This window comes from Homalodisca vitripennis, chromosome 2 (genome assembly GCF_021130785.1).
Source record: "Homalodisca vitripennis isolate AUS2020 chromosome 2, UT_GWSS_2.1, whole genome shotgun sequence".
In the NCBI taxonomy this organism is placed as follows: domain Eukaryota; kingdom Metazoa; phylum Arthropoda; class Insecta; order Hemiptera; family Cicadellidae; genus Homalodisca; species Homalodisca vitripennis.
In genome coordinates this window covers 6,144,640-6,156,013 of record NC_060208.1, presented here as the reverse complement: position 1 = coordinate 6,156,013, position 11,374 = coordinate 6,144,640, and the positions used below count along the sequence as shown (strand labels likewise).

The following is an 11,374-nucleotide window of genomic DNA, read 5'->3' as shown; positions in this document are numbered from 1 at the left end:
AATCGATGCAGATAATTTGGAGATCCGGATAAATTTAATGAGGTCCGGATAAACGAGGTTGTACTGTGTAACGAGACTGAATAAACTGATTTCAAGAACAAAAATTATTATATAAAAATTTTAATTTAAAAATTGAATCCCTCAATTCAGTAAAATTGATAAAGATAACTCGGAGATCCGTATAAATGAGGTCCGGATAAACGAGGTTGTACTGTATAAAATAGCCTACTGATCCCAAGACCATCTGTGAAATACTTAATGGTGAATATATTAATCAATAAAAGTTTATAACCACCATTTGACCTCGAGACAAAAAGCATCAGACTAACTGTACCGTTCTTAAGATCACTATACCAGATTAACAGCTCAAGTAGTTGGTTAGTTTACAGAAGAAATGAATGGTAGTGCCTACCTAAATGATGTTGTGCCTCGCAGCGTAGTGTCGCTTGAGGTTGTTGCTGCGGAACGTGCGGTAGCTGCAGACCTGGCAGGAGAACATGGGCTCTTTACCGCACTCTCGGATCAGGTGCTGCTTCAGACTCGAGAGCCAGGAGTAACTACGTCCGCACTGCGTACACCTGTGCTTCGCCGACTGTGTGGAGTTGGAGGCGTACCTTCCGCCACCTACCGCAGAGTACAATCCACTGTCAATACCCTGTCCTCACTCACTCACTCACTCACTCGCTAACTGACACCTGGAACCCCAGTAAGTGAAGCGTTGCAAAGCGTCCGAGGTTAATTGGTAGATTTGTAAAGCCGTGATACAGCAATGTGACACTTTCTCCTTACGTCATCCTACACTCACCTGACGAACGCACAATATATCACACCACATCTTCGTAACGAACGTTTCCAGAGCGAGTGCGACTACGCCTGAACAGTGTAAGCCTAGAAGCCAAATAGTGAATTGGAAACGATAACAATTAATAGACACTAAAAAAAAATTTCAATAAATTATAATTTAAGTTCCTTTAAAATTATGCCCACTTAATAGAAATACAGCAGACATAAGAAACATTTACTGTAACGCTGCAAAATTTAAATTTTCAAATATATAAAAATACAAAATAATTAAGAAGCTGGAGAAAAAGGTCAAAGTAAAATATCATTGAGCGCTTAAAATCAAAACTGAACATCAGTGATGGTGGCCCAAGCCGATTAACAGGAAATGAAAGACAAAGGCAACATTGTATTGATCTGTAATGGTCATTAACAAATTTCAGAGATTGTCTGCAGTGTCAGGCGTGGAGTCGGGTAACAGACCGTGCCTGGCCGCCTTGTGTCGCTTGAGGTCGTTGATGCGATATGTGCGGTACGGGCAGAGCTGACACACGTGTGGGGGCGCCTTGCCACACTCCCTCAGCTTGTGATGTCTGAGGCTGGACGGCCAGGTGTAGCGGCGACCGCAGTCCTCACACTCGTGACTCCGCAGGCCGGCTGAAACCCGGGCACACACGAGTCAGAACTGTACCGTCTTGCAGGTGCACCTTGTACTCGAGTCGAACAATAATAATATACATTATAACAACCTGTTCGCAGTGGTGATATCAATGATCCAAAATGCGGGAACACACATTACACAGACAACGACTAACTTATTCTTGTTACGTAAACCGTGAATATTTAAATAATCACCAACATTGCAGTTATCATTACTTGGGGAGGTTTTTCAGATTCTTACGATCGCGAGGAGTGTTATATGGGAATACACATTCAGTGGGGAAATTTAGCCTTTTATTATTTACTATATGACGTGACAGCTTTAGGGCTCTGCTACAGTGAACAGACTCACCATTCAGAGGATGACGCTATGACACATAGACCTCTCTCTCGAAGGCAAGTGAGGAACCTGTCTTAAGAGCCACATACGAAATGCCTAGTTACTAGGAATGGTCAAAAAATGTTAAATCCGAGTACTGATAGGAGACCCTGGGTGAGAAATTTCTTCTGTGCCCTCGGATATCTGTACACCAGCGATGATTGGGTGTCTTCACGGGTACCTTCACTTTCACTCTGAGTCTGAGCTGCCAATTGGCTCGAGATGTCGAGGGCAGATCCTTATGATTACGCGTAGGGTACACCGACAGTCCTTTCACTATTCGGAGACCGGTTCTGTCAGGATAAACCGATAACCTGGCCCACGGCAGTCTCCATACGCTTGCAGATTTCTCTGGAGTTGGGATGGACGTGTCAAATCAGCCCCTTTGCTCTCCGTGAATCGGTTGACAATTCCCTGATCGGCTTCTTTCCAAATAAAATGGGGACGAGTGATGCGATTACAGCTAGAGAGGAGACATCACTGTGCCTCAACCTCATTTCAGGGTGGATGGATGGCCTGGGCCAACCTGTTATTAGACTTTACGTAAGTACCGATCTTCCGTGAATGGACATTTCCATAATTCCCAGACCCACCTTTACAATGGAAACTTCAAACAACGGACTCAGAAACAATACTGCCAAGGATTCAGCTCATAACAAACTCAGTAATGTACTAAACACGGGATTTCAATGAATATAATGTTAGTAAAAAATACATCTCTAGATTTATTACAAATTCGTTATCACAGTGAACGCCACAATTCATTGTTCGTCATTGTTTGTTTTGCCGACTACGCGTATGTATGTGTAACAGATTCTTCGTTCAGTTTAGTCCTCGATCTCTCCAGAGGCAGGTCGAGTTTGTGTACGGAGCGCAAGTGGCGGAGCAGATGACAGCGGTAGTACGTTTTGTAGGCACAAAGGTGGCAGCACTGGGAGCGTTCCTTTCCACCACACTCGTGTTTCTGGTGCCACACGAGCGTTCCTTTCCACTTGTAGCTTCTGCCGCAGGAACACAGGAAACGTTCGTGATCTCCGCCCGTGTCCGTGACAGTGACTGAAACGTTACAATCGTGTAAACATACGAATAAACCACTCCATTTTCCTGGAGTAAACTCATTCTTTAAAGCGAAACATCTAATGAGAAAAGGAAAGGTTACAAAATCAAATACGATTGAGGAATAATTTGAAAACTCCATCTTGTTTTGCATACTATAGATTGTACTTGGTTACATTTTTTAAAGTTACCTTGAAACATAACCCTTGCACCTTAATATTTATATATCGTTTAAAAAATGTAATTTAATTTCTTCTAGTCCATTATTTATAGTAACATGCTTTGACAAAATGGAGATGGCCATTTTTTAAATCACGAATTAATTTAGGTTCCAACAGGGTCTTCTTAATCTTGTCTGTCTGTCAGCTCGCGCGATGGCTCTTGACAGAACGGTCCAGGACACTTGAATCGCGATAAATAGGTTTATCTTGGACAAAACAATTGTTATTAGTAACCATGAGCGCTAGGAGAAATTTGCAGCATATCAAATTTGTAATTAAACCGATTATCACTTTATGACTTTTTATCATTTGACATAGTCACGTAATGAAGGCACTCTTTTGGATCGGTAAGACTATCGTTACGTGATATACTGCATTGTATCGGTTTGATATCGAGTTGAAATTAATTACATACATGTATTGTTTCAGACCGAATTACGGCAAGTATTAGAGAGATTTCAAATAAAACAGCAGTTTTAGTAGCAAGATTCGTTAAAGCTACTGGTTATTGTTGAACTACAAGAATTGTTATCAGGATCAAAAAGCGTCCTACAACAGATTAAAATGCGTTACATGACCAGATAAAGGTGGTAATTTGTGTCGTAAAATTAATTGTAGCTATTAATTATTATTGAAATGCACGAACTATTATTGGGTTTAAACTCCATAAATGTTACAGTAATTGTTATAAGTCGTTAGTGTGTATTTTAGTGATTCATAATTCAGATTTTATACCATAAGACACTTCAACACAAACGTACTATCATCATGTTACAATTATCCGTCCTTGAGCCTGAAATGACGCTCTAGAGGCACGTGCAGCTTGTGGAAGTTGCGCAGGTGACGCAGCAAGTCGCAGCGCCTGTGTGTCTTGAACCTGCTGCAGAGGTGACACTGCTGACGCGGGGTGCGGCCACACTCGTTGTTCTGGTGGCGGCGGTACGTGACCAGGTGCTTGTAACTCCTGCCGCAGTCACACGTGTACCTGTCACCGCCATCTGGAAACCACACGGAACTCTGGAGTTCTATTACGTCACATCAATACACTAAATGGCGAATTTACGTTGAGAACAACGTTAGAAGGTTACATCTAGATGACGTCACTCTGCAAAATCGTTTGGTAATGTTAGATGATTGTAGGTGGAGTCTGTCTGGATTAAACTCAGTTCGGATTCACAACGAAATTAAAAACAAACAATAATGAAGCAACTGACATTTAATTTCATGACACGTATGGACTTGTAATGCGGTATTCTTTACACGGCAGCTACTTTTTTGTTGATTTAAACTCAAAGTGGTAAAAAGATAATACGTACAGTTGGAGTAAAGTCTTTAGCTAGCGTCAATAAAAACAGTTTGATTTTGTATAAAGAAACGCAAAGTATACGGCTAAAGTTTATATAGCCTACTGAGATCAACAATACAATATAGATATAGTTATAATTAATAAATACTTAAAACAAAAAGAACAGAAACCTAAAAATATTATATAAGGCGGCCATTCATATTTATGCTCCAAACCACTAGTAATATTTATACTGGTTTATTAGTCACTAAACCACGACAACTCTTAAGGTATCAAGCGGGGGTCGTTCAACGACTGGGATAAGATATGGATATATCTCAGTTATTATTCAAGTAGAGAAAATCGAAAAAGTGTGTTTTTTTTATCTCAGGTTACGACGCTATCAGTTCTAACAAAAGTTTGACAAGTATTCAATCACAACAAACAATTACAAATACATTGTGTACATTACAATATAAACCAATGTTCTAACATAACTGAATTGCCAAAAGGCGGTGTAGCAGACCAGTGGTTATCGCAAGCAACGTCGAGCGTGGCTGCTGCTTGGTTGGGTGACCGCTGAGCGATCCTGTCCTTGCAAGCAGCCCGCCTGCCAGGTCGTTGGGGGTGGTGGTTCGGAAGTCACCTTTAAATCATTGATACCCTGATTAAGTGTTAGAGAGGTATTCTTAGCCCTAGCTTCGCGTGGTAAAAATGACATCCTTTACTTTACTTTTATTTATAATTACGCAGTTTCTAAGGCTTTGACAGTATTACGAGTTGATTAAACCATTATGGCGACTATACAGTCAGTGTTGTACAAATTACCTACTCATCAATGTTTATATTCAAGGCTCCTTTTCTCCTCGTGGAACATATCCTTAAGGAGTGAACTAATGGCACAAACAATTAAGTTCCCAAAAGTTACAATTTCACTTCGAGATATTTCTACAATCTCTATAAGCAATATAATTACATGCACAAAGCATAAAACCCCACAGATACTGAAGTACCCGGTATTAATGTTTAACGTTACTTAGTCTATAACTATTAGTAAAATAAATTAAATAATCACCCACTTATATTGACTTCATGCAGAAAACTAACGTCGACGTAATCGTAGGACTACCACATGATATTTAAGATAATGGTCTCCCACGATCAAGTAGACATTACGTTTCGTATATACTTTAATACTGTGAAGTATGCTTTAAAACAAACAACGACCCAAAAGCTAATCGTAAAACTACCAATTTACTACTAACACTAATTAATTATCACATATCAACTTTTAAATAGTATTGTTACTGTGAATATATAATTGTAATTATTCCAAATGCAAGACACATTATTATTCATTAAAGGTTTAGGCGTACGCCTGTTCCTGAAACTGAAACTTTATTGCAAAAAGTAACAATCTCTACTTTAAGAAATGTTACAGTTACTTATACTATAAAATTATTGTTAGTACCCTTAGAGATTTAAATTACACCATCAATTATAAATTTTACATTGGAATAGTACAATGAAATGAAAATAATGAGTTTTCTATATTTGTCTAGGTAAAAACAAAATCGACAATTTGCAGTCTTAAAAACAGTACCTATATTTGTAAAGTTATATATCAGTTTAATGATCAAACTATATTACTAGATAAACATAAATAAATAAAAAGCAAAGAATAGGATAGTAAAAATACACAACAGAAAAGAGGCTTGATGTTATCAGGAGTAAGAAGGAAATAAATTTCAAATTGACGAGAAAAAAACCATAGTTTATATTGCAAAATTATTTATTGTATATTTAAATCCTAGAAATTCATATAAAAATTAAATCACTGCGCAAAAATTGTAGAAAAAATCGTTCTTCTTGATAAATAACCATTAACCATTTGTTATTTACATCTTGTCGGCACATTGTTTAATGAAGGCGATGCCGGCCGGTTCCGTGGGGCGAGAGATATAGCGTTCAGGCGGGACGTCCAGCTTGTGTACATTGCGCAGGTGTCGGAGTAGACTACTACGCACGCGCGTCTTGTACACACAGTGAGGACAGCTGTGCGCAGGCGCCTTGCCGCACTCGTGCCTAATGTGCCACACCAGCGACGCTTTGTTCTTGTAGTGCTTCCCACACGTGCATAAGTGCCTTTCCAGAAACACTGAAACAAGCAGATGTTCAGTGACAGGTCAGGTAGTGGTGATTGATTGGTGTCTGAGACTAGCATATTAATACTTCTCAACTCTGTGGATTTACCCCTATATTGGTATCGACACTTTTACTGCCAATATTATTTTCTTGTAACATTGTTTACAATACATGAGTAAGAGATATGGTACCAATTTAAAAAAAATACGGGAGGTTTAACGCTTTAACTAATAAAAAATACAACTTTTTATACGCAAAGACAGCAGATTTGTTTAAATCAACAGTGGAATTCCACTTATTCATGAAGTTGTTCATGATAATATGTCAGTAGAAAATTTGGAATCTAAGCGCAAGTAATACATTTCTTAGAAATTGCTGAAATAAGATGTATTATTATTTAACTTAAGTTCATAAATTCCTAACCTTACAGGTAATCTTTTTCTTTCACTGTCTGAAGCGTTCAAAATATGGGTGATTTAAAATATTTTTGTTTAGTTCTTACTGATATCTTTAGTTAACCGCAAGCGTACATTTCTTTGGTGTATTTAAGGTCCAATGTACAACATCTGTGCAACATTCAAGAGTTTCAACTGTATCTTAATAGGTTATTCCCTGTCATGAGGTGACAGCTACGATGGGTTGATAAATATCACCTCTTGACCTGAGACGATACAGAGTTTCCACTGTATCTGGGTTATTCCCTGTCATGAGGTGACAGCTACGATGGGTTGATAAATATCACCTCTTGACCTGAGACGATACAGAGTTTCAAGTGAAAGCATGACACAATCCATTAAGAAGGTGATTAAGGATTTTTGTTAGCTATTGTATAACGAAAACTTAACTAGATTCCTGGTACTTGGAATTTGTGAGGATCAACGCCATTACACGAACGAAAGGGTGAAAGTGTCTACTTACCTTACGTTAAAACGGTCACTATCAGTGATATCTCTGGATAGACATTGAAATTGACTAGGGAGATTAAAAGTAAACCAAACTTCTTTGCTAAACTTGTACGGTTAAATAGATACTTTCTTCCTCCACGATATAGCATCAATGCAGAAACAAGATAAAAACTCACTAAACACCTATAAAATTACAATTATTATCTGAATAAAATCTCCACTTCTCCTAAAATATTAAAACTACCAACTCGTAATAATATACTGTATAAATTATGAAATAAGAGATGATCAGAGACAATTATTGAAAGTAGTTTATTGATCAATGTCATACGTAACGATCGCCTACTAAGAAGATAATGGGGTTACATACAAGGGGTATGAAATAATGTAAACAATAAACAAGAAATTGATAGCAAATATATTTTCTTTTCGTCTTCATTATACTTACTGGCACGGCACGCCCACGGCCTCTTACCGCGTAGTGTACTTGGAGTTGTTGACAGTGAAGCGCTCAGGCGGTATGTCTTGTTTGTGGACTGTTCGCAGGTGCCGCAGCAGTGTGCCGCGCACAGGAGTCTTGTAGTCGCACAGTTGGCAGCAGTGGCGGGGCGCCTTGCCGCACACGTGCTTCACGTGTTGCCGCAGTGTGACGGCGTGCGAGTACAACTTGCCGCACATCTCGCAGGCGTACATCCGTCTGCCTGTCACTGCAACACGGCTTCTTAGTAGTGCACACCTTCTTACATACAATACGATCATTTCGCTCTCTTAGAAATGTTGCAAAATGTTTTTGATTCGATTATTTATTTCTTGGATGTGTTTATCATGTTTAATTGTACCCCTGTGAAAAGAAAATACTTTGACTATTCCACAAGGAATTCAAACATTTTAATAAGCCACAAAAATCTTTAAAAAAAATTGTTGAATAGTCAGTTTTGGAAGCAAATCTTTCCTTGCTGCTTATAAACTCCATTTACCATAGCTCATAATACTACACGAAACATGCTATATTATTGCATTTAGCAAACATGTTACTTAATTATGTTATTTCGGCAATTTAAATTATGTGCTAGAACATGTTTTTGCCTTAATCCAAAAAACTTAATTTTAAATAGAAACCTTGGGAGACTTCAGTTAAGTAATACAAAACCTCATTATTTAAAAATGTGTTATGTGCGAAAAAATGAAATCTAAGAATAAAATAAGTATACATTAAAAATGTAGTTCGTAATTGAATTTCAAAATGTATATATCTATACGGATGACCTTGAAATTAGTCAAGGAATAAGTTATATGGTTTAAATTTGTAAATAACAATATTTATTGTGTTGCTTCATATACAATATATTTTATTTTCATATATGATAAATTTAAGCAGTGGCGTCGAGTGGGTTGGCAGGCCTGCGGTGCCGCTCCAGAGGAATGTCCAGTTGGTGGAACTGCCTGAGATGACGTAGCAGGTTACACCGCTTATGGGTTTTGTACTCGCAATATTGGCAACGCTGGTGTGGCAGTTGACCGCACTCGTATTTCCTGTGCCAAGCGAGCGTTCCTTTCCGCTTATAGTGTCGCCCGCACCCGCAGATGAACCGCATGTGATCTAAAACAGGCGAATAATACAATGTAACGAAGAGGTACTGAAATATTCTAATAGAGCCAGGTTAACGAACTGTCTAAAAATGACAACGTCCTGTTTTTAAAATCTGCCCCGTGTCAAACAACTTGTTCGGGTCATTTAAGTGTTACCGTACATTATTGATTGAGGTCAAAGGAGAAAGCGCTAAGCACATTGCCGCTTCTTTCCTTTACGCCCATCAAAAGCTACAGGTAATTTATTACGAGGCCAACTCTGTTTATTCGCCAGGAACGTACTTAGAGTAGCGTGCCTAAATCACATTCTGTTTTTCTTTTGTTATCCATCTTCTCAAACCCTTCGGAGTCTGAAAAGAACATACGCGAAGCAATGTAATAAAATTAAAATGTTCTTTATTACAGTTTGACAATTCAAAAAATCATACTGCAAGTATCAGTAATGAAGTAGAGAATCAGTAATAAAGTACAGTTAGTACTATAATATTACTATTAACTCCCCCATTCATTTCACAGGTTTGGACAGACATGCATTCAACCCAATATTACGATTTTCAGCATGAGATTTAGTTCAATTTTCTGATCAAAGAGGTATGCCTTGAACTCATCAACAGAAGATGACTATGTTGATCGGATTCGCAAAACCTTGCGCACGGACGGTCATATAACTGCATTGAAACTATTGCCTCTGAACTATAATTTAATTGATTAATAAACTGGAACCTCGTGTGATTTGTCACAGCAGGCGAATGTTATACTTTGAAGAAAAAATGTAGTTAACTACATAAATGTACAGCAGTTTTAATGACATTAAATTACTGATGAAATAACAACTTACTGAAGGAGCACTTGACTTTTGTTGAGACATGTTGATTCCTTTACGATCATCGTCAATCAGTGGTAAAAACGCCATTTCAAAGTCTGACAGATAAACACCGTAATTTATTGGAGTAACAGAGAGAAACAGCAATGGACTTGTTGCTTTCACAATCAGTGTTGCCAGTTGCAAAAAGAGAAAATTTCCCTTCAGCAAAATAGCTTGAAGTTGTTGACTAACTTTTTTAACGGAAAAAATAAACTTACAGCCAGCTGTAATGAAACAACTTTTGAGTGTTATCCCATGACAACAATTTAAACTTCAAACACGGGTTGTCTTTATTTTTGGCAGCGGAATAATGGGATACATCTAATTTAGATATCATTAACACGCATCCAAACGCTTTTAGTTTTAAGGCCAACGTGATCTGAGGTCGGCAAAGTACCGTTCGGTAATGCTCCTGACCATCAGTGCGAGCTTCGGTGGCGGCGACACCCCGCATTTCTGGCGAAAAAAGATCCCTCGAGCTAGTACTTACGTTCAAGCTCAGATTACTTGGATGCGCATAAAAATTATCTTTAATTTTGGTACAGCAGTACTACTGGTAACACATTTATGATAATAGTAAACTAATCAAAACCTTCTTACATAGCCTAATAACAAATAGTAGATAGGGAAATAGTGTCTTCCTTCTCGCCGACACTTCGTTTTGGGAGCTAGAAAACAGGACCCGATCGTCATAATGTCACGTAATTTAAAAGTGTCAAATTTGTCTTCTCCTTCTAAAAATGTAGTGCTTAGTACCCTGGTAGGAAACACTCTTCCAAAATTAGTGACCTCTGGTTAATACCACACTACCAAAAAATGTAGGCAACTGAAACTGAAAATGTATATTTGACTTTATATAGGCCCTGAATGTGTGCGACATTTTCCACATCAAGCTGTCACACATGTTCATCCCCAGCTTTAAACTGGTCCAGGGATTGGATAGAACGACGCTTAAAACAGGTATCCGAATGCGAAATAAACAAAACAAATAATATTTGTCCTTTATAAAAACTATTAATGCTAATTTCCTTGATTCGATTTATTTCTGAATCTCATAACGAGTTTAAACTGACTTTTTTAATTTATGTTCCAACGCGCTCCTTTTTCTTGCGCCGTACAAACAGTGATTACTGATTATTAGCGCCCAGCCAATCACAAGACAGGCCGAGATATTCCATGTGGTCCTCGGCCCGACGATGCGCAGTAGCCTACTGGTCATGTGGAGTGGAGGGGGAAGTCTGTGAGCCAACTCCCCTCCGCCGCCGCTCCCACTCTCGCGCATCTAGGGCACCACACTGAATCTCTCGACCCGTACCGTACCTCCGCTCCCCTCTCCTGCCTTGTACTCGTATAAGCAGATGTGTAGCTGCTCCTGCCAGCTTTCATCTCTTGTTCTGGCGTGAACCGCAAGTTGTAGAAGATAGCCAGGAATGACAAACCCAATTCTATTACATTAGTAGAGTAGTAGTTGTGAAAAATCTCTTACAT

At 38.6% G+C, this 11,374-nt stretch overlaps 1 protein-coding gene across 1 annotated transcript; it reads right to left on the bottom strand.

Annotated features, from left to right (window-relative positions):
* Positions 1-412: 412 nt before the first annotated feature.
* Positions 413-10,340, bottom strand: LOC124353452 (zinc finger and SCAN domain-containing protein 10-like). Its single transcript, XM_046803290.1, has 9 exons — positions 10,284-10,340; positions 8,833-9,031; positions 7,907-8,138; positions 7,088-7,092; positions 6,297-6,539; positions 3,913-4,094; positions 2,725-2,875; positions 1,264-1,437; positions 413-624 (listed from the first exon to the last, which is right to left on the bottom strand). Exons 1-9 carry the CDS (start codon positions 10,338-10,340, stop codon positions 413-415), a joined length of 1,455 nt encoding a protein of 484 aa, XP_046659246.1.
* Positions 10,341-11,374: the final 1,034 nt, after the last annotated feature.